This window comes from Pan paniscus, chromosome 2, assembly GCF_029289425.2.
Source record: "Pan paniscus chromosome 2, NHGRI_mPanPan1-v2.0_pri, whole genome shotgun sequence".
Lineage (NCBI taxonomy): Eukaryota > Metazoa > Chordata > Mammalia > Primates > Hominidae > Pan > Pan paniscus.
This window is the reverse complement of record NC_085926.1, coordinates 147808115-147835641: the sequence shown is the minus strand read 5'-3', so window position 1 is coordinate 147835641 and position 27527 is coordinate 147808115. Positions and strand designations below refer to the sequence as shown.

The window sequence follows — 27527 nt, the reverse complement described above, 5'->3', positions numbered from 1 at the left end:
AAAAGTCATATATGAGATGGCTACATTTAACATCATAGTCAACAAAAGAAGACTGAAACTTTCCCTCTAAGAGCAGGAATAAGGCAAGGATGCCCACACTCACCACTACTATTCAACACAGTACTAGGAGGTCTATCCAGAGCAATTAGACAAGAAAATGAAATAGAAAACATATAGATTGGAAAATCAGTAAAATTAATTCCCTTCACAGATGACATATTCCATACAAACTGTTAAAATTAGCAAATTCAGCAAACTTACAGGATGAAAAATCAAAATTCAAAAATTGCATTTCTATACACTAACAATCAATTCACAAAGGAAATTATCCTTCAACCAAAGAACCTGTAAAAAAAAACAAAACAGGAAATTAAGAAAACAATTCCATTTACTATAGCAACAAAAAGGATAAATACTTTGGAATAAGCTTGAGCTTATTAAAAGGTTTCTACACTACAAACTAAACACTGCCACAAGAAATCAAAGAAGATAGAAATAAATGGAAAGATATTCCAGGCTCATAGATTGAAAGACTTAACATTGTCAAACTGTCCATGCTACCCACAGTGATCTACAGATTCAATGTAATTCTTATCAAAATACCAATGACATTTTTTGCAGAAACAGAAAAAAGCATCGTAAAATTCTCAAGGGACTATGAATAGCCAAAACAATCTTGAAAAGAACAAAATTGGAAGACTCATACTCCCTGATTTCAAAACATTCTACACAGCAACAGTAATTAAGATGGTATGGTACTAGAATAAAGACAGATATATATACACCAATGGAACAGAATTTAGAGCCTAGGAATAAACCCTTGTATATATGGCCAAATGACTTTTGACAAGGATGCCAAGATGACACAGTGAATAAAGGACAGTCTCCTTAACAAATGGTACTGGGAAAATTGGGATATCCACATGCCTAAATAAATAAATAAATAAATATTAAGCTGGACCTTAACTTACACCTTACATAAAATTAACTCAAAAGGGATTAAAGACCTAAATGTAAGGCCTAAAACTATTAAACTCCTAGAAAAAAATATAGGGGAAAAACTTCAGGATATTGGATTTGAGAATTATGTCTTGGAAGTGACACCATAAGCACAGGCAACAAAAGAAAAAAATAGACAAATGGGACTACGAGAAACTTTTGTGCATAAACAGACATGATTGACAGAGTGAAGGGGCAGCTTATGGACTGGGCAAAAATAACTGCAACACATGTATCTGATTTGGGGTTAATATCCAGACTATATAAGGAACTTCTACAACTCAACAGTTAAAAAAAAAAAAAACAAAAAACCTAATTTAAAAATGAGAAAATGACTTGGATAGAAAATTCTCCAAAGAAGATATACGAATAGCCAATAAATACTTGAAAAGATGCTCATCATCACTAATCATCAGGGAAATGCAAATCAAAACAATGAGATATCGACTCATACTCACTAGAATGGCCACTAACAAAAGAGCAGAATGTAAGTTGAGCATGTGGAGAGCCCTTGTGCACTGGTGATGGGAATGTAAAATGGTGCAGGTAGTACAGAGAGCAAGCAGTAAGGAGATACTCCTAAAATTAAAAAGACAATTAGAATATGATTCAGCAATCCCACTTCTGGATATATATCCAAAAAGAATTCAAAGCAGGATCTTAAAGATAAATTTTCACCCATGTTCATGGAAGCATTATTTATAATAGACAAGGGGTAGAGTGGAAACAATCCAAATGTCTATTGACAACGAATGGAAAAGGAAAATGGTATATACATAAAATGTAGTATTATGAAATCTTTAAAAATAAAAGAATATTCTGTCACATGCCACAACATAGGTGAACCGTGAGGGCATTATGCTAAGCAAAATATGCCAGTTGCAAAAGGACAAATACTGTATCAGTCCACTCATATGAAGTATCTAAAGTAGTCAAATTGTAGAAAAGAAACAGCAGAAATGTGGTTAGCAAGGGCTGGAGAGAAGAGAAAGAGGGAATTATTAGTGTTTAGTGGGTACAGAGTCTTAGTGTTATAAGATGAAAAAATTCTAGAGATTGGTTGCACAATAATGTAAATATACTTAACACTATTGAACTGTACACTTAAAAATGGTTAAGATTGTAAATTTATTGTTATGTGTTTTTTTACAATAAAAAATGCAAGCAAAAAAGGTGAAGAAAAAATAAAAACTTTCATAAACACAATTTGAGGTAATTTTTGCCCACAGAACTGACTTGTGAGAAATGTTAAAATAAGTTCTTTAAAGAGAAGAAAAATGATATAGGTCAGAATCTTAGATCTACATAAAGAAAGTAAACATCCTGGAGAGAAATAAGTAAAAGTAAAATAAAAACTTCTACTTTTCTTATTCTTACTTGATTTTACTTGTGAACAAACAAATAGCAGTTTGTTCAAAATAGTAACAGCAATAATATATTCAATTATGTATGCTATTAATGTATAACATATATAAGTGAAATGAATAACAGCAATGATATAAGGGATGGAGGGTAGAAATTAGGAATATTTTGTTATTATTGGGAACTTGCACTACCCACAAAGAAGTATAGTGTTATTTGAAAGTCACATTGGATTAGTTGTAAATGTACAATGCAAACTCTAGGGCAACCACTAAAAAAGAAAATACATACACACATATAAATAACATTAATATGCTAAGAAAGGAAAGTGGAATCATTATGAAATACTTAATTAAAACCACAAATGATGAAAAAAGATTGAAAGAGAAAAACAGAAACAGGGGCAACAAATACAGAACAATGATAAATATAATAGATATTAACCCAACTACATTCATAATCACTTTAAATATCTATGTCCTAAATATGCTAATCAAAAGATTGTCAGAATGGATCAGATAAAAAAAATAAGACCAGCTATATTTTGTTGAAAAGAAACCCACTTTAAATATGAAGACACATACCCTGGTGTGATTCCATCCTGCGCGGCTGTTCTCTGGAGCAGCAGTCGTTTATCTCTGTCCACCTTCTCTCCCACCTAAGTGCGTGTCACCACCCCATGGAAGATTTGATGGACATGGACATGAGCCCTCTGAGGCCCCAGAACTATCTTTTCAGTTGTCAACAAAAGGCCGACAAAGATGATCACTTTAAGGTGAATAATGATGAAAATGAGCACCAGTTATCTTTAAGAACGGTCATTTCAGGGACTGGTGCAAAGGATAAATTGCATATTGTTGAAGCAGAGGCAATGAATTATGAAGGCAGTCCGATTAAAGTAACACTGGCAACTTTGAAAATGTCTGTACAGCCAGTGGTTTCTGGGGGCCTTGAAATAACACCACTGGTGATCTTACGGTTGAAGTGTGCTTCAGAGCCAGTGCATATTAGTGGACAGCACTCAGTAGCTGTGGAGGAAGATGCAGAGTCAGAAGATGAAGAAGAGGAGTATGTGAAACTCAAGTTTATCTGGAAAGCGATCTGCCCCCGGAGGTGGTAGAAAAGTTCCACAGAAAAAAGTAAAACTTGCTGCTGATGCGGAAGATGATGATGAAAATGACGATGATGATGATTTTGATGATGAGGAAACTGGATAAAAAGCACCAGTGAGGAAATCCATACGAGATACTCCAGCCAAAAATGCACAGAAGTCAAGTCAGAATGGAAAAGACTGAAAACCATCAACACCAAGATCAAAAGGACAAGAATCTTTCAAAAAACAGGAAAAAACTCCTAAAACACGAAAAGGACCTAGTTCTGTAGAAGACATTAAAATGCAAGCAGTTCATCAATTATGTGAGGAGTGCTTCCGGATGACTGACCAGGAGGTTATTCAAAATCTCTGGCAGTGGAGGAAGTCTCTTTAGGAAAATAGTTTAAACAATTTGTTAAAAATTTTCCATTTTATTTCATTTCTGTAACAGTTGATATCTGGCTGTCCTTTTTATAATGCAGTGAGAACTTTCCCTACTGTGTTTGATAAATGTTGTCCAGGCTCTATTGCCAAGAATGTGTTGTCCAAAATGCCTGTTTAGTTTTTAAAGATGGAACTCCACCCTTTGCTTGGTTTTAAGTATGTATGGAATGTTATGATAGGACATAGTAGTAGTGGTGGTCAGACATGGAAATGGTGGGGAGGCAAAAATATACATGTAAAATAAAACTCAGTATTTTAATAAAGTAAAAAAAAATTAAGACACATAGATTAAAAGTAAAGAGATTGACAAAAATATCATGCTAACCCTAATCCAAAAAATGTGAGAGTAAGCATATTTTCAGACAGAGCAGACATCAGTGCAAGAAAAATCATCACAGATAGAGAGGCATTACATAATAATAAAGGGATCAATTCTCCAAAAAAAAAAAAATAATAACAACAATATGGCCAGGCACGGTGGCTCATGCCTGTAATTCCAGGACTTTTGGAGCTGGTGGATCACTTGAGGTCAGGAGTTCGAGACCAGCCTGGCCCAACATAGTGAAACCCCATCTCTACTAAAAAATACAAAAATTAGCCGGGCATGGTGGTCTGCACCTATAGTCCCAGCTACTTGGGAGGCTGAAGGAGGAGAATTGCTTGAACCTGGGAGGCAGAGGCTGCAGTGAGCTGAGATCGCACCACTGCACTCCAGCCTGGGCAACAGAGCGAGACTCTGTCTCAAAATAAATAAATAAAAAAATTTTTTAAATTATATATATACATAACTATATATATAACAATATTTAATGTGTATGTACCTAATAACAGAGTGCCAAAATACATAAGGCAAAAACTGATAGAACTGCAAGGAGAAACAGATGAATCTGCTATTATAGTTGGAGACATCAACACCCCTCTATCTGAAATGGACAGATCCAGCAGGCAGAAAATCAGTAAGGACACAGTTGAACTCAACAGCAGCACCAGTCAACTGGATTTAATTGATATACACACTACTTCATCATCCAACAAGAAATAGAATATACATTCCTTTCCAGCTCACATGGAACATTCATCCACGGAGAGACCACATTCTGGGACATAAAGTATACTTTATTTTTTAAAAATAAGTCTTACAATATTACCATGCAGAGCACAATGGAGTTAAACTAGAAATATATAATAATATATAAATACAGATAGCTGGAAAATTCCCAAACATGTGAAGATTAAAAAACACACTTCTGAGTAACAAGTAGGTCAAAGAAGATATCTCAAGAGAAATTTTAAAATATTTTGAGCTAAGTGAAAATAAAAATACAACATATCAAAATTTGTAAAATGCAGTGATGTTACCAAAATGGCAGAGTAGAAGCAATCTGAGTTGATTTTCCCGTACAGAAAATGAAAAACAACTATACAGTGACAACATTATCACCATCAATATTCCAGAACTCAAAACTGAGGCTGTGACAATCCTTGGTGTCAAAAAAAAGTGAAAAATTATGAGAAGAGAGAATGGACTTTTCTATCCATGATGCCCCTCGACTTCTCTATCCATGATGCCCCTCCCTTAAGTTATTAGGCACTGGATAAAAAAGTCTCCCAAGACTTATGGTTCCTATCCTGGAGAAACTGAGACTAAGGTAGACAGCCAGTTTCCCTACCGTCTAGGGTTACTATGCAGGAAAGCTGTTCCTGCCTCAACCCACAGGAAGCATTGCTAGTGCCTGTTGGGAGAAAATCTGAAGACAGCTATGGACAAACGTGGAAGTAGGGCTAGCAACTCCAGCAAAGGAAACTTGGGGCTGCTCTTCATCTCAGCCAAAGGAGATGCCAAATCAGAGGGACAATGGATCAGCAGCAGTAGGAGGCACATTCCACGGGTCCTCTGCGCACAAACTCCTAGCTAATTCCCTTCCCCGCCAACCCCAGCCAGGGTATCCCCTTTGGAACATCCCCTAACCCAACATGGTCAGTGCGCCGAACGTTTGTGAAAGCCAGGCAAACCTGGGCTTAGGGTGCCATCTAGTGCTGAAAAGAAGGCAGTGATCTAAGTCTAAGAGAATGCAACAAACGACACCTGAAAGACCAAGCAAAGGCAGATAGCAAAAACTAGAATAAATAACAAATCAATGTGAAGACATAAATGTACATCTGTAAGAAACAACATCAAACAGGGAACCACGACCTTCCCAAATTTACAAAGCAAGGAGCCAGTGACACCCTACCAACCTGAGATGAAGATGTGTAAGTTCTCTGATCAAGAATTCAAAATAGCAATTTTGGAGAAACCTGGGGAACTCCAAGATAGCAGAGTAAAACACTTTAGAAACTTACCAGAAAAATTTAACAAACAGATTAAAAAATTAAAAAAATAGAAATCTTGGAACTGTGAAATACATTGGCTGAACTGAAAATGCATGAGAGGGTTTTGACAGAACTAATCAAGCAGAAGAAAGAATCAGTGAGCTCAAAGACAATTTGAAAATATATAAAGAGAGGAGACATAGGAGAGTAAAAAGGAAGAACACATATAAGATCTAGAAAATAGCCTAAAAAGAGCAAATTTAAGAGTCATTGGCCTTCAAGACATAGTTAAGAAAGAGCAAGGGGTACAGAGCTTATTCAAAGAAATAATAACAGAAAACTTTCCAGATCTATAGAAAGATAAATATCCAGGCATAGGAAGGTCAAAGATTACCAAACAGATTAAACTCCAATAAGACTATCCCAAGGCATACAATAATCAAATTCTCAAAGGTCAAAAACAAAAAGAGCAGCATAAAAGCAGAAAAAAAAGAAGCATAACATATAAAGAGCTCTAATTCATCTGTTAATGGACATCTAGTAGAAACCATACATGCCTGAATGGAGTGGGATGACATATTAAAAAGCTAAAGGAAAAAAAAAAACTGCCAACTGAGAACAGTGTCCCCAGCAAAGCTATCCTTCAACCATAAATGAGAGATAATGACTTCTGAAGACAAACGAAAGCTGAAGGAATTCATCTTATAAAAAATGTCAAAGGTAGTTCTTCAATCTGGAACAAAAGGACACTAACATGCAACAAGAAAATATCTGAAGTTATAAAAGTCATTGGTAAAAATATACAGACAAATTTAGAATACTCTAATACTGTAACTGTGGTATCTCTAGTATGAAGACTAAATCTACCAAAGTAAAAACTACAACAATCTGTTAAAAGTCAGGCAATATAAAAAGATGTAAATTGTGTCAACAAGAGGTCAAAATGTGTGTCGGGGATGAAATTACGATGTAAAGTTTTTTGTCGTTTTCTTTGTGATCAACATTGAGTTCTCATATATTCAGAATAACTTATAAGATGTTTTTTGTAAGCCTCATAGTAACCACAAAGCAAAACACCTATAATAGGTAACACTAAAAATAAACAGCAAGGAATTAAAACATACTACCAGAGAAATTTGCACAATCATAAAGAAAGGTGAAAGAGAAAGAAAGAAAAGAAAGTAAAAGAGGAGTTATAAAACAACCAGAAAACACACAACAAAATGACAGGAGGGAAGTTCTTACCTATCAATAATAACAATGTAAATGAACTAAATGTTCTAATTAAAAGACATAGAGTGATTAAATGAATAGAAAAACAGAACCCAATGATCTGCTGCCGATAAGAAACTCACTTTACCTATAAAGACACATAGACTGAAAGTAAAGGGGTGGAAAAAGATATTCCATGCAATTGGAAAACAAAAAAGAGCAAGAATAGCTATATTTATATCAGATAAAATAAACAACAAACACTATAAAAAGAGACCAAAAAAATCACTATATAATGATAACTGATATTTACAGAACACTTCATCCAGCTCTGTGGAATATACATTCTTCTCATCAGCACATGGAACATTCCCCAGGACAGATCACGTTAGGAGAAAAAACAAGTCTCAGCAAACTCAAAAAAGTCAAAATTGTATCAAGTATCTTTTCTGACCACAGCAGAATAAAACTAGATTTTTATTCTTTTTTAAAGGGGAACTTTGGGCCAGGTGTGGTGGCTCATGCCTGTAATCCCAGCAATCTGGGAGGCTGAGGCAGGCAGATCACTTGAGTCTAGGAGTTTGAGACCAGCCTTGGGCAACATGGTAAAACCTCATCTCTACAAAAAAATTAGCTGGGTGTAGTAGTGCATGCCTGTACTCCCAGCTACTTGGGAGGTGGATACTGCACTGAGCTGAGATTGTGCAACTGCACTCCAGCCTTGGGCCAAAGAGTGAGACACTGCCTCAGGAAAAAAAAAAAAAAAAGGAACATGGAAAACTATAAATATGTGAAAATTAAACAACATGCTCCTAAATTAAAAATGGGTCAATAAAGAAATTAAAAAGGAAATCTAAAAATTTTTTTGAGCAAATGAAAATGGAAACACAGCATATCAAAATCTATGGGACAAGCAAAAGCAATACTAAGTAGGAAGTTCATAGCAATAATCCTCCATCAAAAAGGAGAAAAACTTCATATAAACAACTGAACAATCCACCTCAAGGAACTAGAAAAACAAGAATAAACAAAATCTAAAATTAGTAGAAAGAAATAATACAGATCAGAGCAGAAATAAAATTCAGACTGAAAAATACAAAAGATAACTGAAAGAAAAAATTGTTTTTTGAAAAGATAAAGTCCACATACCTTTTGCTAGACTAACAAAAAAAAAACACTCAAAGTATAAATGAAAAAAATTACAATCAATACCCTAGAATATAATGATCATCAGAGATTTTATGAATAATTATATGCCAACAAATTAGATAACCTAGAAAAAATGGGCAAATTCATAGACATGTACACCTGTCAAGACTGAACCATAAAGAAAGAAAAAGCCTGAACAGACCAATAGCAAGTAATGAAACTGAAACAGTAATTAAAAGTCTCCCATCAAAGAAAAGCCCAGGACTGGATGGCTTCACTGCTGAAAACTACCAAACTGGAAAGGAAGAAGTCAAATTAACCTTGTTCACAGATGACATGATTGTATATTTTAAAAACCAAAGAAAACTCCATCAAGAAACTGTTAGAGGCTGGGCATGGTGGCTCACACCTGTAATCCTAACACTTTGGGAGGCTGAGGCGGGTGGATCACTTGAGGTCAGGAGTTCGAGACCAGCCTGTCCAACATGGTGAAACCCCGTCTCTACTAAGAATACAAAAATTAGCCAGGCGTGGTCGTGGGTACCTATAGTCCCAGCTACTTGGGAGGCTGAGGCAGGAGAATTGCTTGAACCTGGCAGGCAGAGGTTACAGTGAGCCGAGATCACACCACTGCACTCCAGCCTGGGTGACAAAGCTAGACTCCATCTCAAAAAAAAAAAAGAAGAAGAAAGAAAAGAAACTGTTAGAACTAATATAGCAAATTCAGTACAGTTGCAGGATATAAAATCAACATACAAAAATCAGTATCATTTGTATATGCCAACAGCAAACAATCTGAAAAATAAGAAAGTAATCTCATTTACAATAGCTACTCTGGAGAGCGCAAGCTGTAATCCTTGGTGGCTTCCATGTGGTATTAAGGCTGTAAGTGTGCAGCATTCAAAAGAATACAAGTAGGCTGTGAACCAACCACTTGCTAGATAGATTAGCATTACTAAAAGAGAGCCAAGTGCTAATATCCAAGACAATTAAAAAAAAAAAAAGCCTCAAAAGGCAGCTCCTCCCATCACAAGCCCAGAGGCCTAGGAGGAAAGAATGGTTTAGTGCGTCAGGCCTGCGGAGCCTCTGCCCTGCACCATCTTAAGAGGCTGCTCCCTGCATCCTGGCTGCTCCAGCCTCAGCTCAAAAGGGCCCCTGGTACAGTTTGGGGCACTGCTCTGAGAGCACAAGCTGTAATCCTTGCTGGTTTCCATGTGGTATTAAGGCTGTAGGTGTGCAGCATTCAAAAGGAAAGAAGGCTTGCCAGGTTCCAACCTAGATTTCAGAGGATGTATTAGAAAGCCTGGGTCCCAGGCAGAAGTCTGTCCCAGGACATAGCCCCCACACAGAAACTCTGCTAGTGCAGTATTGAGGGGAAATGTAAGGTTGGATCCCCAACACAGACTCCCTACCAGGGCAGTCTAGTGAAGCTATGGGAACAGGACTGCTACCCTCCAGACCCAAGAAGGGTAGAGCCACCAGCAGCTTGCACCCTCAGCATTGAAAAGGCACAGACACCAGACTCCAACCTGTGAGAGCCACAGGGATGGAGCTTCCCAAGGCATTGGGAGCCCACCCCTTGCACCAGTGTGCCTTGGATGCAGGACACAGAGTCAAAGATTATGTTGGAGCTTTAAAGTTTAATGTCTGCCCTGCTAGGTTTCAGATTTGTGTGGGGCCTATTTCCCTTTCTTTTGGCCAATTCCTCCCTTTTGGAATGGGAATGTTTACCTAATACCTGCACCACTATTGTATCTTGGAAGTTAAGAATTTGTTTTTGATTTTACGGGCTAATAGGTGGAAAGAAATGTGTCTTGAGTCTCAGATAAGACTTTAGACTTTGGATTTTTGAGTTGATGCTGGAATGAGTTAAGACTTTGGATACTACTGGGAAGAGATGATTGTATTGTACAACGCAAGAGGAACATGTGATGTGGCGGGAGAAAGGGGACCACTCGTACACTGCTGGTGGGAATATAAATTAGTATGGCTACTAAGGAAAACAGTATTGAGGTTCCTCAAAAAAGTAAAAATGAAACCACCATATGATCCAGCAATCCCATTGCTGGATATGTGTCCAAAAGAAAGGAAAATCAGTATATTGAAGAGATATCTGCACTCCCATGTTTACTGCAGCACTATTCACAATAGCCAAGATATGGAATCAACCTAAGTGTCTATCAATGGATGACTGGATAAAGAAAATGTGGCATATATACACAATGGAATACTATTCAGCCATTAAAAAAACCCTGTTATTTGCAGCAACATGGATGGAACTAGAGGACATGATACTAAGTGACATAAGCCAAACCCAGAAAGACAAATATCCCATGTTCTCACTTATATGTGGGAACTAAGAAAACTGATCTCATGGAGGTAGAGAGCAAACTGGTGGTTACCAGATGCTGGGAAGGGTGGAAGGGAGCAGTGAAGGGAGGCTGGCTACTGGCTACAAAAACAGTTAGAAGGAATAAGTTCTAGTTTTTGATAGTATGGTACGGCAACTATAGTTAACAATAAAGTTATGTATTTCAAATAGCTAGATGAGAAGCTTTGAATTATTCCCAACACACACACAAAAATGATCATTGCTTGGGGTGATAAATATCCCAATTATCCTAATTTGATCCTTACATATTGTATGCATGTATCAAAATATAACATGTACCCCATAAATATGTACAACTATTATATATCAATAAAAAATTGTAAAATGCAATGAAAGCAGTACAGGGAAATTTATAGCACTGAATATATATATGTTAGAAAAGAAAAAAGAGCTAAAATCAATAATCTAAGCTTTACCTTTAGGAAACTAGAAACAGAGCAAATTAAATTCAAAGTAGCAGAAAAAAAGAAATAAAAATTGAACAAATCAATGCAAGTAAAAGCAGAAAATCAGGCTCGGTGTGGTGGCTCATGCCTGTAATCCCAGCACTTTGGGAGGCCAAAGTGGGAGGATCACTTGAGGCCAGCAGTTCAGACCTGGCAACATAGTGAGACCCTGTCTCTAAAAAAATAAAAATAAAAAAATTAGCCGGTCACAGTGGTGCACACCTGTAGTTCCAGTTACTTGGAAGGCTGAGGTGGAAGGGTTGGTTGAGCCTGGGAAGTCGAGGCTGCAGTCAGCCATGGTTGTGCCACTGCACTCCAGCCTGGATGACAGAGTGAGACCTTGTCCCCCCAGAAAAAAAACCAAAAAAACAAAAACACACACACACAACCAAAAAAACACCAGAAAATCAATACAGAAAATCAACAAAACCAAAATATTGTTCTTTGAAAAGATAAATGAAATCGATATCTAGCTAGGTGAACCAAGAAAAAGAGACAAAAGATACAAATTATTAATATCAAAAATTTTAGAAAAGGAGTCATCACTATTAATCCTATGAATATAAAAACAATAATAAAGGAATACTAAACAATTCTATGCCTACAAATCTGGTAACAGATGAAATGTACCAATTACTCAGAAAGGCACAATCTGCCAAAAGCCACACAAAAAGAAATGTACAATCTGAATAGGCCTAGGTCTATTAAAGAACCTGAACCGATAAATAATAACCTTCCAAAACAGCAGGCACCATATCCAGATAGGTTCACTGGTGAATTCTACCAAACGCTCAGGAAAGAAATTACCTGAATTCTTTACAATTTCTTCCAGAAAACAGCAGAGGGTATATCATAACTCATTCTGTGAAGCCAGTTATTATCCAAATCTCACAACTAGGCAAAGACATCACAAGAAAGGAAAACTACTGACTAGTAACTACCATGAACATAGATGATAAATCCTAAACAAAATATTAGAAAATTGAATATCCGTATATAAAAAATTATACACCATGACCAAGTGGGATGCCCAACTTGATTTATAAATTCAATGCAATCCCAATCAAAATCTCAGCAATTTATTTTTTTGGATACCAACAAACTAGTTCACAAGTATATACGGAATGGCAAAACACCAAAACAGCCAACACCATACTGAAGTAACAAAGTCAATGAACTGACACTACCCAGTGTTAAGACTTACTATAAAGTAATCAGCTGGTGCAGTGGCTCACGCCTGTAATCCCAGCACTTTGGGAGGCCGAGGCAGTCAGATCACTTGAGGTCAGGAGTTCAAGACCAGCCTAGCCAACATGGTGAAACCCTGTCTCTACTAAAAATACAAAAAAAATTAGACAGGCATGGTGGCACATGCCTGTACTTCCAGCTACATGGGAGGCTGAGGCAGAAGAATTGCTTGAACCTGGGAGGCGGAGGTTGCAGTGAGCCAAGATTGCGCCACTGCACTCCAGCCTGGGCGACAGAGCAAGACTCCATTTCAAGACAAAACAAAACAAAAGTACAGTAATCAAGGCGGTGTGGTACTGGTGAAAGAATAGATAAATGGGACAGAACAGAGATTCCAGAAAAAGACTCACACAAATATAGTCAACTGCTCTCTAACAGTGGAGCAAAGGTGATTCAAGGGAGAAAGGACAGTCTTTTCAACAAATAATGCTGGAACAAGTAGATTTCAACATGCCAAAAAAATGAACCTATATAGTAGGGGACTTCATCAACTTGATAAAGGGCATTTATTAAAAACAACAACAACAACTCACAGCTAAAATACTCACTGGTGAAGTACTGCAAGTTTTTGCCTTAAAATCAGAAAGAAAGTAGAATGGCCACTTTCACCACTGTTATTCAATATTGTACTGTAAGTTCTATAAGCAGTTACACAAGAAAATGAAATAAATCCATGTTGGAAAGAAAGAAGTAAAACTACACCTATTCACAGATGACATGATCTGTGATATGGTTTGGCTGTGTCTCCACCCAAAATCTCATTGTGAATTATAATACACATAATCCCCACGTGTCAGGGGCAGGACCAGGTGGAGGTAATTGGATCATGGGGGCAGTTTCCCCCACGCTGTTCTCATGATAGTGAGTCTCATGAGATCTGATGGTTTTATAAGCATCTGGCATTTCCCCTGCTTGCACTTACTCTGTCCTGATGCCCTATGAAGAAGATGTCTGCTTCTCCTTTGCCTTCCACCGTGATTAGAAGTTTCCTGAGGCTTCTCCAGCAATGTGGAACTGTGAGTCAATTAAAACCTTTCCTTTATAAATTACCCAGTCTTGGGTATTTCTTATAGTAGTGTGAGAACAGGCTAATACAATCTGCTATATAGGAAATCCCCAAGAATCCACAAGAAAGCTACCAGAGCTATATACAAATCCATCAAAGTTGTAGGTTATAAGATCAATGCATAAAAATCAGTTGTGTTTCTCCACACCAGCAATGAACAATCCATAAAAGAAATTTAGAAAGGAATTCTATTTATAATAGTATCTAAAACAATAAAATGCCTAGAAATAAATCTAAGGAGATGAAAGACTTATAGACTGAAAATTACATGGCATTGCTGAAGGAAATTAAAGAAGACCTCAATAAATGGAAAAGCATCCCATATTCATGGATTGGAAGACTTAATATTGTTAAGATGTCAAGACTACCCAAAGCAACCTACAAATTTAGCACAATCCCTATCAAAATTCCATAACTTTTTTGCAAAAATAGAAAGTTCTATCCTCAAATTATTCTCAAGTTATTATGGAATTGCAAAGGACCCTGAATAGCTAAAATACTGAAGAACAACAACAAATATGGAAGACTCACAATTCTCAGTTTCAAAATTTACTACAAAACTAGAGTAATCAAAATAGTGTGGGACTGGCATAAGGATAATCATATAGACCAAAGGAATGTACCTGAGAGTCCATAAATAAAACCATACATCTATGGCCAACTTATTTTTGATGAGAGTGCCAAGATATTCAATGAGAAAACAGTCTCTTCAACAAATGGTGCTGGGATAACTGGATTTCCACATACAAAAAAATAAGCTGGGAGCCCTACCTCATATTTACTATATATGAAAATCAACTCTAAATTGATAAAAGACCTAAATATAAGCTAAAACCATAAAACTTTGAAGAAAACATAGGATAAATCTTTATGACCTTAGATTTGACAATGTATTCTTAGATATGACATAAGGTAAAAACTGGACTTAATCAAAATTTTTAAACTTTTCATTTCTGCAAAAAAAGTTCTTGGAATTTTGATAGGAATTGTGCTGAATTTGTAGACTGCTTTGGGTAGTCTTGATATCTTAACAATATTAAGTCTTCCAATCCATGAATGTGGGATGCTTTTCCATTTATTGAGGTCTTCTTTAATTTCCTTCACAAGCAAAAAAAAAAAAAAAGTTTTTTGCTTATGCTTCATATCATAAGCAAAAAAAGAAAAAAAGGTAAATTGGACTACATCAAAATTTGAAACTTCTGTACATAAAAGGATATTATCAAGAAAGTGATAACTGACAGAATGGGAAAAAATATTTGCAAATCATGTTATCTAGAATATACAAAGAACTCCTATAACTCAAGAACAAAATGATAAACCACCCAATTGAAAATAAGCAAAGTACTTGAACAGATAATTTGCCAAAGGAAATATCCCAGTGGACAATAAGCACAAGAAAAGATGCTCAACATCATTAGTCAGTAGGGAAATGCAAATAAAACCACATTAAGGTACCACTTCATACCCATTAGGATAGCTATATTAAAACAAAACAACAGAATACAAGTATTGACAAGGATGTGGAGAAATATGAACCCTTGAGCATTGCTGCTGGGAATGTAAAATGGTACAGTAACTGTGGAAGACAGTATCCAGGTTCCTCATAAAGTTAAACAATATCACTCCTTGGTATATACCCAAAATAATTGAATCCATGGACTTAAACAGATACTTTTTTATCAATGTTCATTGCAGTATTATTTACAATAGCCAAAAGGTGTAACCAACTCGTATTCGCTAATAGATGAATGAATAATCAAAATGTGGTAAAAATACACAACAGACTATTATTCAGCCAGAGAAAGTAAAGACATTCTGATATATGCTACAACATGGATAATCCTTGAAAACATTATGGGAAGTGAAATAAGTCAGAAACAGGACAAATATCAGGTAATTCCACTTACGTGAGGTACCTACAGTAGTCAAATTCAGAGACAGTAAGTAGAATGGTGGATGCCAGTGGCTGGGGGGAAGTGGAAATGGGGAGTTACTGTTTAACAGGTAAAGAGTTTCAGTTTGGGAAGATAAAGAAGTCTGGAGATGGATGGTGGTGATGGTTGCATAACAATATGAAGATACTTTAAAATGATTAAAATGGTAAATTTTATGCTATGTGTATTCTGCTACAATAAAAATACAATCACTTGTGCATATATTTGGAGGTGGGGTGGCCTTGACAATTCGATTTTTACCTTTAAGTGGAAAGGCAAAGTGTTAAACATAGGTAAACACTATTGAAAAAAAACAAAGTGGGAAGACTAGCTCTATCAGGTCTTACCATGAACCTACTGTAATTGAAACAGTGTGATACTGATACACGGTTAAACAATAAAACCAAGAGAAATCCAGAAACAAACCCACACATATCTGGACCTTAATTTACATCAGAGGTGACACTGCAGAACAGTGTATTTTCAATAATTAGCTCTGGAACAACTGGATACCCTTATATAAAATATCAAACTGGAAAAAAAACTTAAATTGGACTCCAGTTTTACACAATCAATTCATGTGGATTAAACACAAAAGACAAAAATATAAAGCTTTCAGAAGGTAATATAAAATAACATCTGTATGATCTTGGGATAGAAAACGTACTCTAAAAACACAGAAGAGGCTGGGCATGGTAGCTCACGCCTGTAATCCCAGGACTTTGGGAGGCCAAGGTGGGCAGATCATGAGGTCAGGAGATCGAGATCATCCTGGCTAACATGGTGAAACCCCATCTCTACTAAAAATACAAAAACGAGCCAGGCATGGTGGCGGGCGCCTGTAGTCCCAGCTACTCGGCAGGATGAGGCAAGAGAATAGTGTGAACTCGGGAGGCGGAGCTTGCAGTGAGCTGAGATCACGCCACTTCACTCCAGCCTAGGGGACAGAGCGAGACTCCGCCTCAAAAAAACAAATCAAGACAAAACTAAACAAAACAAAAATAGAAGAATACTACCATGAAAGGCAAGAATTCTGGTCCATAAACTAGAAAAAGACAGTTAAAACACAAGAATTATTGAAGAACTAAATTGCCATACACTACGCCTCCCTCTGGAGGCTTGTAGGAACATATAAAGAATTCCTCCCATATATGAAACAGACACATGGGCATATATCATGAAAGGTACTTCGTGAAAGTGAAAATCCAACTGGCAAATAATGTGAACAGATATTTAACCTCATTGCAAGAAGGGAAATAAAAAGTAAAACAACAATGAGTTATAAACCCACCAGAATGCTAAAATTTAAAAGTCCATCAGTACAAAGTATTGGATAAATACATAGAACAACAGGAACTCCTATAGACTGTTGGTGAGAGTAGAAATTGGTACCATCAATCACTTTGGAAGTGATTTTGCATTATCCAATAAAATTGAAAATAGCTATATACTATGATCAAATTAATCTACTTCTAGGTATATATGCTAAAGAAATTCATGGACATATGCACCAGGATATATGTACAAGTATATTCTCAAAAGTATGATTTATAATAGCCCTAAACTGAAAAAAAAGAATGTCAATTAACAGTAAAGTGGGTAAGTAAAATCTTTAAAAGACAGAATGAAAGTAAATGAACTATACCTAAATGCAACTAAGTGTATAAATTTCATTAAAAAATTAATCAGAGGTAAGAAAAATACAATTCAAAAATAGGCAAAATTAAGCCAACTGTTTAGGTATGCATTCGTATGTGGTACAACTTGAGAAAGGCAGTGAAATTATCATAAGCCAGGATAGTGATTACCTCCAGAGGACAAGAAAGGATTATTTATCTAGAAGGGAACATAACAGCTCCTGGGGTGGCAGTAATGTTCTATCTCTTGAACTGGATGATTCTAGAAATATGTATTCTACATACTCTTCTGTATAAATGTTATACTTCACATTTTGAAAAAAGTGATGATAAACACCACTCCATAGAGAAAAACAGTTATGCTGATGGATTCAAAATGGGTTCAGGCTGCCAAGCAACCATATTATATTTCCCTAGTCCATTCCTCCTCCTACTCTCCTGGAATAATAGTATTTTATACCTCTGTTCTTAAAAGCTCCAATACCTCCTCTCTGTCCTCACCCTCAGTTGGTGATTTCCTACCTGAGAGAAATGAAAGCAAAGAACATTTCCACAGACTCACCACTACAAATACCCACCTACTGTGATTTTTCACCCACATATTCTACTTTCCCTTAGCTCAAGTCTCTATGATACTACCTAAGGCCAGTTCACCTTTTTGTGCAAGATATCCAATCTCCTCTTGCCTTCTCAAGAACATTACAGGGACTCTCCCATCTGTCACCTACATCATCAATTTCCTTTAGCAAACAAACATGCTGTTATTTCTTGACTCAACTTCCCCCAGCAGCTATGACCCCATTTCTTTGCTCCCTTTTTTAGTTAAACTTCTTACAAAAACTATCTCTAATTCCTCTCTTTCCACCATTCTCTCTTAAATCAACTACAATCAGATTTTTGGCCTGACCACTCTGTCAACTGCTCATCAAGATCATCAATAGTCTCTAGTGGTCAATACTGAGCTCTCATCTTACTTATGTTCAGCAGCACTGACACAGGTTATCATTCCTTGCTCCCTGATAGATTTGCATCACTGGGTTTCTGGTAAATCACACTCTTCTGATTTTCTTCCTATGTAATTGGTCACACCTTCTCAGTCTCCACTGCTGCCACTTCTGATTCCTCTTCTACTGAATGATGGAATGCCCCACAGTGTCTTTGGTATTCTCTCTCTTTGTACTCACTCTCTTGGTAATCTCATCCAGTCTAATGATATAAATACATTTTCATGCTGGTATTTCCAGTTCAGACCTCTCTCTTAAACTTCTAACATCTAATAGACATCTGAAATTCCATATGTTCAATACCAATCTTCCAATTTCCCTCCTAAAACCTGCTCTCTCATACATTAACCATCCTTATTTCTATTTAAGGACTGTCCTTAAATAGACCATCCATTTTGTTGTTCAGACCAAAAAATCTGGAGTCATCCTTGTCTCCTCTTCCAATATCTAGTCCATCAGTAAATTCTGTGTATTCCATCTCCAGATACAGCCAGTATTTAAAGATTTCTTCTCCTCCACTGATATCACCCCAAGCCACATTTATATCACACCTGAATTACTACAGTAACTTTCCTGTCTGTTCTCTCTGTTTATACCCTTTGCCATCTAATAACCTATTCTTAATGTCAGCAGAAGGATCCTTTTAACAGTTAACTGAGACATTCTCTCTCTCCTCTGTTCAAAATCCTACTATAGCTACCCATCTTACTCAGAGGAAAAGCCAATGACATGTTTTCCCTTTAAACCCAGGACAGTATCACCATTTTTTAAACTTTTCTTTTTTTTTTTTTTTTTTTTGAGATGGAGTCTTGCTCTGCCACCAGGCTGGATTGCAGTCATGTGATCTCGGCTCACTGCAACCTCTGCCTCCCGGGTTCAAGTGATTCCCCTGCCTCAGCCTCCCGAGTAGCTGGTACTACAGGCACGCACCACCACACCCGGCTAATTTTTTTGTATTTTAGTAGAGACGGGGTTTCACCATGTTGGCCAGGATGGTCTCGATCTCCTGACCTAGTGATCTGTCTGCCTTGGCCTCCCTAAGTGCTGGGATTACAGGTGTGAGCCACCGTGCCTGGCCATTTTAAACATATTTTTAAACACACAAAATGAAGCCTAAAAAAGTAATGCCTAATCTTCAAACTAGTTCTGGTCTATGTGGAAATCTTTAATCCAAGCTGGGCCCAGTGGCACATGCCTATAGTCTTAGCTACATGAGAAGCTGAGGTGGGATGATCACTTGAGCTCAGGAGTTCAAGCTCAGCCTGAGCAACACAGTGAGACCCCATCTCTTAAAAACAAAACAAAAAAAACTATTAACTAATCCACACTATATAATGATAATGTAAATCACTGTATAATAATAATGTAAATGTAAAATGCAGTGCATTTTTAGAAATGTCTATTCATTTCTTTATTTTAACATGATGTTCTTTTTCCTACTTTTTTTTGTTAAGTGTTCTATTTTTTAATGTTAATGGTAAATGGCAGGTTTATAAAACATTTTATTATTTGAAAAATAAAAATGTGGCAGAACTATGTTTTATTGCCTTTTTCTCTATTTTCTCCCTCCACTCCCTACACTTTTTCACTGCTGAATTAAAAAACAGAATATTTTTACTGGTATATGAAAATGAAGTCTGGGAAGTGCCAGCCAAAAGGATTTATCAAGTAGGTATCTGCACTAAAAGGTCACTAAATCACAGAGAAACTATACTATAGGGGAAACTTACATTGGCTATGGTATTATAGTCACACCTCTCCTCTAGTTCTGTCAATACTGGCTATGTGATATTAAAATTCCTAATGTCCCTGACCCGATTTTTCCTCATCTATAAAGGGAAAATAATAAGAGTATACAGTTCATAGAAGTATGAAAATTAAGATGATATATATAAGTGATGATATATAACAGCTACCTACCTATGTGTTTAGTTAATACAACACTATACAGTGTTATATTGTGGGAGACAGAATAGGAGGAAGGTAAGTGAGAGTAGTTCACCTGGTACAGAAAAATATTTTATCTACTGACATTGTTTAGAACTAATGGCACATGGTGACAATATTTACAAGCATTTTGGTTAGTTTAATTATTGTTTTTAAATTCTCTGCAGACTGTGCATCCTTCTCCTGCTTTCACCAGGTCATCACAGCAAAACATCATCTCTCACATTCATTCATTCATTTATTTATTCATTCATTCTTAACTGAAAGTCTACTTAGCGTTAGGCATAGTTTATGGTAGGGACACAGAAGGTAGTATAAGAGTATAGTCTTAAAAAGTCAGGAAACAGGCCAGGCACAGTGGCTCACACCTGTAGTCCCAGCACTCTGGGAGGCCGAGGTGGATGGATCACAAGGTCAGGAGTCCAAGACCAGCCTGGCCAAGATGGTGAAACCCCGTCTCTACTAAGAATACAAAAATTAGCTGGGTGCAGTGGCAGGCATCTGTAATCCCAGCTACTCGGGAGGCTGAGGCAGGAGAATCGCTTGAACCTGGGGGGCGGAGGCTGCAGTGAGCCAAGATCGCACCACTGCACTCCAGCCTGGGTGACAGAGTGAGACTCCGTCTCAAAAGAAAAAAAAAACAAGTCAGGAAACAACAGATGCTGGAGAGGATGTGGAGAAATAGGAACACTTTTACACTGTTGGTGGGTATGTAAATTAGTTCAACCATTGTGGAAGACAGTGTGGCGATTCCTCAGGGATCTAGAACTAGAAATACCATTTGATCCAGCAATCCCATTACAGGGTATATACCCAAATGATTATAAATCATGCTACTATAAAGACACATGCACACATATGTGTATTGTGGCACTATTCACAAGAGCAAAGACTTGGAACCAACCCAAATGTCCATCAATAATAGACTGGATAAAGAAAATGTGGCACATATACACCATGGAATACTATGCAGCCAGAAAAAAAGATGAGGTCGTGTCCTTTGCAGGGACATGGATGAAGCTAGAAACCATCATTCTCAGCAAAATATCACAAGGACAGAAAACCAAACACTGCGTGTTCTCACTCATAAGTGGAAGGTGAACAATGAGAACACATGGACACAGGGAGGGGAACATCACACAACAGGGCCTGTTGGGGGGTGGAGGGCTGGGGGAGGGATAGCATTAGGAGAAATACCTAATGTAAATGACGAGTTGATGGGTGCAGCAAACCAACATGGCACATGTATACCTATGTAACAAACCTGCACGTTGTGCACATGTACCCTAGAACTTTAAGTATAATAATAATAAAAAAAATTTTTTTAAAGAGTATAGTCACCCTGCAGTCTTAAATAAACTAAGGATAATTATTTAGAAAACAAATACTTACCTTTCTTGAATTTATGTACAGGAAGTTTCTTAAGTTGATCTTTACGAAGTCTGTTTCTTCTAGCTCTATGTCTATCCTGGACAAATTTTGTGATCTAAAAATAAAAGAGTAAAAAAAGGAGTCAGATATTAAATGTGCAAAGAGAAAGTGACCATTAAAATAACAAATATCTTTTAAGTTTCTGGATAGCTACTGCAAATCAATTCAATTCATTTAAATTCTAATTGCAATAGTACTGTTAATTAAAGCATTAAATTACATTAGTGATTAGTTAACCCATGAATTACCCCTTGAATTTTTTATTAATTGATCTTGATTATCTTTGAATTACCTACGGAGACATTATAAAAATCATATAACTGTTTGCTTGCAAAAATACAAATGGTAAACTATAGATTTTATAAAGACTCCAATGGGTAAAAAAAAAGAATGGGAAGGTTGATATTCCTATATATTACAAACTGATAAAAATTTCAAACATACACTTATTAGTTACTGCAGAATAACAGGCAGAAATAATGCAGAACACCTTCACTACAAATATTCAGAAATGCCGGATAAAATGTACAAAATATTTTAAACTATAAATTGCTATGCTTGCAAGAATAAAAAGAAAGTACACAGGGCCAAAAACCAAATACCAAAAACACCCTCTGTAAAGGAAAAATTTGACTATGTCAAAGTTAAGAACTTCTCTGCTTAAAAGGCACTGTTAAAAAGGCACTGTTAAAAAAATAAAAGACAACTGAAGTGGGAGGACTGTTTGAGGCCAGGAAATCAAGACCAGCCTGGGCAACATAGTGAGACCCCATCTCTAAAAAGAAAAAAATTAGCCTGGCGCATTGCCGTGTGCCTGTAGTTCCAGCTACTTGGGTGGCTGAAGTGTGAGAATCATTTGAGCCCAGGATGTCAAGGCTGCAGTGACTCATGTTTGTGCCACTGTACTCCAGCCTGCACAACAGAGTGAGGGCCTGTCTCCAAAATATAAATAAGTAAATGAATACATAAATAAAATTTAAAAATGAAAAATACAGATGAGCCACAGACTGAAATAAAATATTTGCAAATTGTATACAAGATAAGGGATTTGTATCCAGAATATATATAAAAACCTCTCAAAACTCAATAATAAGAAAACAAGTTACCCAACAGAAAATGGACAAAATATTTGAAGATACTTCACCATACAAGACAAACAGCAAATAAGCTCTTGAAGAGATGTGCAATGTCTACTAGTAGTCAATAGGAAAACAAAAATTCAAATCATAAATACTATAATACAATATACCTATTAGGGTGACTAAAATGTAAAAGACTGACTATACCAAGCGTTGGCACGGAAGTGGAGGGACTGGCACTCTCATACACTTTCTGGTGGGATTGTAAAATGGTACAACCACTTTGGAAAAGAGCTTGGCAATTTCTTATGAATCTAAACACACATTTATCCTGTGACCCAACTGTCCTGCTCCTAGATATACTTACCCAATAGAAATGAAAGCATATTTCCATACAACAAATGTCCATGTCAGCTTTATTTGTAATAGCCAAAAACTAGAAACAACCCAAATGTTGATCAATAGGTAAATGGGTAAACAAATCATGGTATATTCACACAATGGAATATATCTCAGCAATAAAAAGGAATGAACAATCCATGCACTCAATAACATATACAAATCTCAAAATAATTACGGTGACAGAAAGAAGACAGACACAAAAGAGTACAGACTTTATGATTCCATTTATATAAAGCTGTAGAAAATGCAAAGTAATCTATAGTGACTAAAATCAGATTTGTAGTTGTCTGGGCATGGAGAAGGGTAGGGAGGGGAGGATGAAGGAAAAGTTGGAAGGGGTAGAAGGAAGGCATTGCCAAACTTTTTAGGGTGGTTAATATTTCATTATCTTGATTGTGGTGGTGGTGGTTTCGCAGGTATATACATACATATCTGTTACATATGGATGATATATGTGATATACATATGCATAAGTGATATATATGCTTATAAACCTACGTCAAAACTTACCAAAGTGTACAATTTAAATATGTGTAATTTATTATGTCAAATCATACCTCCATAAATTTTTTTAAAGTTTAATGGTAACCACTAAAAGAACAGCAATATAATGCAAATTTTCATATCAATAGGAAAAAGAAAGTAAAAGTTATTATTGCAAATTTACACAGAAGAAAATACAGAATAAAAAGTAAACAACAGAAATTAATCCAAATACATGTGTGATCACAATATATGTTAAATGGATTAAATTCACCGTTTTCAAAAGGAGTGTATCACATTGTATAAGAAAAAAATTCCGATCATATGCTATTTACAAGACACAAGATTAAAACTGAATGATACATTAGGACAAAAATAAAAGTAAAAAATAAAGGGATAGGACCAGGTGCAGTGGCTCACACCTGTAATTCCAGTGCTTTGGGAGGCCAAGGCTGAAGGACTGCTTGAGCCCAGGAGTTTGAGACTAGCCTAAGCAACACAGAGAGGCCCCATCTCTACAAAAAAAAAAAAAAAAAAACAATTAGCTGGGCATGGTGATGTGCGCCTCTAGTCCCAGCTACTTGGGAGGCTGAGGTGGGAGGATCACTTGAGGTTATAGTGAGCTATGATTGTGCCACTGCACTCCCCCCTGGGTGATAGAGCAAGACCCTGCATAAAATAACCAAATTAACATACAAAATAAAATAAAGGGATAAAGATCTACCATGAAAATATTAAGCAAAAGAAAAGCTAGAATATCAAGCAAAATAGAATTTAAGGCAAAAAGCATCATTAGGAGAGTCATGACAACAATAAAAACAACACCTCATCTAGAAACAAAATAGTGAAATACATACATTCACAAGCTCAGCAACTTATAGCTTAAGCACACAAAAAATTTAGAAGACTATAGACCTGTGCTGTCCAATATGGTAGCCACCAAGTACATGTGACTACTGAGCACTTGAAACATAGATAGTCTGAACTGGGATGTGCTGTAAGTATAAAATAGACACCAGATTACAAAGACACTATACAAAAAGAATATAAAAATATCATATATTTGTATTAACTGAATGTTGTTATATATTTTAGATTTATTGAGTTAAATAAATATAGTATTAAAATTAATCTCATCTGTTTCCTTTTTTTAACCTTTTAAATTTGGCTACCAGAAAATTTAAAATTACAATAAAATGTGGCTCATAATATTGTTCTATTCTTAGCACTGCTTCAGAAAATAGAAAAAGAACGCAGAAAATTATTAACGATTGTGGTGATGGTTGCATAATTCTGTGAAGATACTTAAAATTATTGAATTGTGTACTTTAAATGAGTTAATTTTAAGTTACATTAATTATGTCTCAATAAAGCTGTTAAAAGACTAGACAAAACAAATTCACAAGTTCGAACTAATGGACATAGAACTGCACTTCACAGCTTTTCACACACATGGAATGTTTACAAAATTTAATCAGAAAACCATGCCACAAAGGAGGTTTTTGAAAATAACCAAAGAATCCATAACATACAATGTTTTCTTACCTCAACACAACTGAATTAGAAATCAATAGAAAAAAATACATATTTTGGAAATGTAAAACTGTACTGAAGTAATTCATAAGTCACAGAACAAATCATAATGAATATCTACGTTTCTGAGGGGGTGTTATAATCAGCATGCGCCCCTTTGCCACCTGGATTCTAAATAACTTGAGAAATAAGACCATGAACTGGCCAGAAGGAGGAAGTGTTTCTCACTGGAGACAGAAACAGAACTTTCTGTACTCGTTTCAGCAACACATATACTAAAATTGGAATGATACAGAGAAGATTAGCATGACCCCTGTGCAGTGCAAGAAACAGAATTTTTTATTGAGCAATAGAATTAGGTTGCCTTAGCCACTTAGATATAGACAAAGACAACTTTGGAATGAAGTAGGCCTTCCCTTCACCCTGCCGCAGAATTGCAGAACCAGCCCTAACCCTGGAGGAGCTGAATGAACATCTATGTCCCAAAGTCAGGTTAATAACAAAACAAAGATGGTGGAGCTGAACCAAGTGTGCCCAATTTGCCCTTCCTAAAGTGTCAGATAAGACACTTTATCTCCTCTAAGGTGGAAAGAGCAAATGGGCAGAGAAGGGCTAAGAGTCATAGTAACTAGAGTTCCCCCTTCATATGGATTGAAACATTAAGAGTGATAAAGAAACATCCTATATTAAAATGAAAAACTTTTAAATTTAAGTCAAATGAAAATAAGAATTTTCCTTATCAAAAGTTGTGGGTTTCAGCTAAAGTTATTGTTGTAGAAAAATTTATAACCTAAATGCATATACTAGAAAGAAAAAAATAAGCATTTGGCTGAATAAACTAGAAAAAGAAAAGCCATACAACCCGCTGTTCTTGAGTTTCAAGGGAAGGCTTCTAGCATTTCACCATTTAATAATGTTTATTTTAAGTTTTTAGTCTATATTCTTTATCTGTATAAGGTTATTTACTTGTACTCCTGGTTTTCCAAGGGTATTTTTGTTTGTTTGTTTTTTGGTTTTCTAACTTACTCTCTACTTTCTTGCTTCTATGCTGAAACCCCAAGGGAATCAACAACCAGATATACAACCAGACAAGGTAGAAGAAAGAAAATGATAAGAACAAAAATTCATGATAAAAATAAAGAAAGTAAAGAATTTAGCATTAAGTTCTACTAAAATGTAAGCTACTTAACATCAGGGATTTTTACCGATTTTGTTTACTGATGAATCTGCAGACCCTTGAACGGTGCCTAGTTCACCATAGGTACAGAATAAATATTTATTGAATGAAAGCCTACTTCTTTGAAAGACTAATAAGGCAATAATTTCTGACAACATTGTGAAAGGCACAGATGGATATGAATAAAGATAACTTATTCCACAAATAGTAGAAATTCTCTTTAAATTGTTATTTGAGTATACGAATATTATAAATCACTTTATTCCACTACACTTGAAAACAGGAAATTTCTTAGAAATACACTTTAGTAGGAACTGGAAAACCATCTGAATGTCTATATAACTATGAGAAGGTCACTAGACATGGATGATTTTATAGGCATCCTCTACAAAAATGTCAAGTAACAGATAACCCCAATTTTCTTTAAAAAAAAAAAAACTATTTTAGAAAGTAAGAGAAAGCTTAGTTTTATGAGGCTATAATTTTGATTGCCTAGTTAATTTTAAAATTACAGTAAAATATACACAACATAAACCTTACTATCTCAACCACGTTTAAGTGTACAGTTCGATGGCTTAAGTACATTCATACAGTTGTGCTACCATCACTACCATCCATTCACAGCCTTCATCTTATTAAGCTGAAACTCTGTATCCATTAAACAATAACTCCCCGTTCCTCAGTCCCCTCAGTCCCTGGCAACCACCATTCTAGTTTCTGTCTCTATGAATTTGGCTACTCCAGGTACCTCGTATAAGTAGAATCAGTATTTGTCCTTTTGTGACTGGCTTATTTCACGTAGCATAAAGTCAAGTTTCATCTATGTGGTAGCATGTGTCAGAATTTCCTTCCTTAATAACACTGAATAATATTCCATTGTATGCATATTCCACATCTTGTTTATCCATTCATCCGTCAATGTACACTTGCGTTGCTTTCATCATTGGCTATTGCAAATAATATTGCTATAAACATGGTGTACAAATATCTATTCGAGTCTTTGCTTTGAATTCTTTTTGGTATATACCCAGAAGTGGAATTACCAGATCCATGTTTTATTTTTTGAGGAGTTGCCATACTGTATTCTTTAGTGGTTGTTCCATTCTACCTTCCTACCAACAGTGCTCAAGGGATTGTCTAGTTTTGATGTCAAGGTGGCCCCATAAAACCAAAGTT

The 27527-nt window shown here is 36.1% G+C and overlaps 1 protein-coding gene, 1 non-coding gene and 1 pseudogene across 8 annotated transcripts in view; 2 read left to right on the top strand and 1 right to left on the bottom strand.

The window, feature by feature from the left end:
• RNF13 (ring finger protein 13) overlaps nucleotides 1–27527 on the bottom strand; it is a 154860-nt gene that overhangs the window by 19272 nt on the left and 108061 nt on the right. For 4 of the 7 annotated variants that reach the window (XM_014344403.4, XM_003826472.5, XM_063602592.1 and 1 more), the window contains one exon: nucleotides 21639–21732. In XM_014344403.4, the coding sequence (XP_014199889.1) occupies nucleotides 21639–21732 (94 nt within the window). Of the gene's footprint in view, nucleotides 1–21638; nucleotides 21733–24063; nucleotides 24157–27527 lie in introns of all 7 variants that reach the window. The other 3 variants (XM_055110600.2, XM_055110599.1, XM_063602591.1) reach the window with 1 other exon arrangement.
• On the top strand, nucleotides 2951–6816 carry LOC103782965 (nucleophosmin-like; annotated as a pseudogene).
• Nucleotides 25426–25533, top strand: LOC112439401 (U6 spliceosomal RNA). The gene has a single exon (XR_003027694.1). It is a non-coding gene; the product is annotated as a U6 spliceosomal RNA (small nuclear RNA).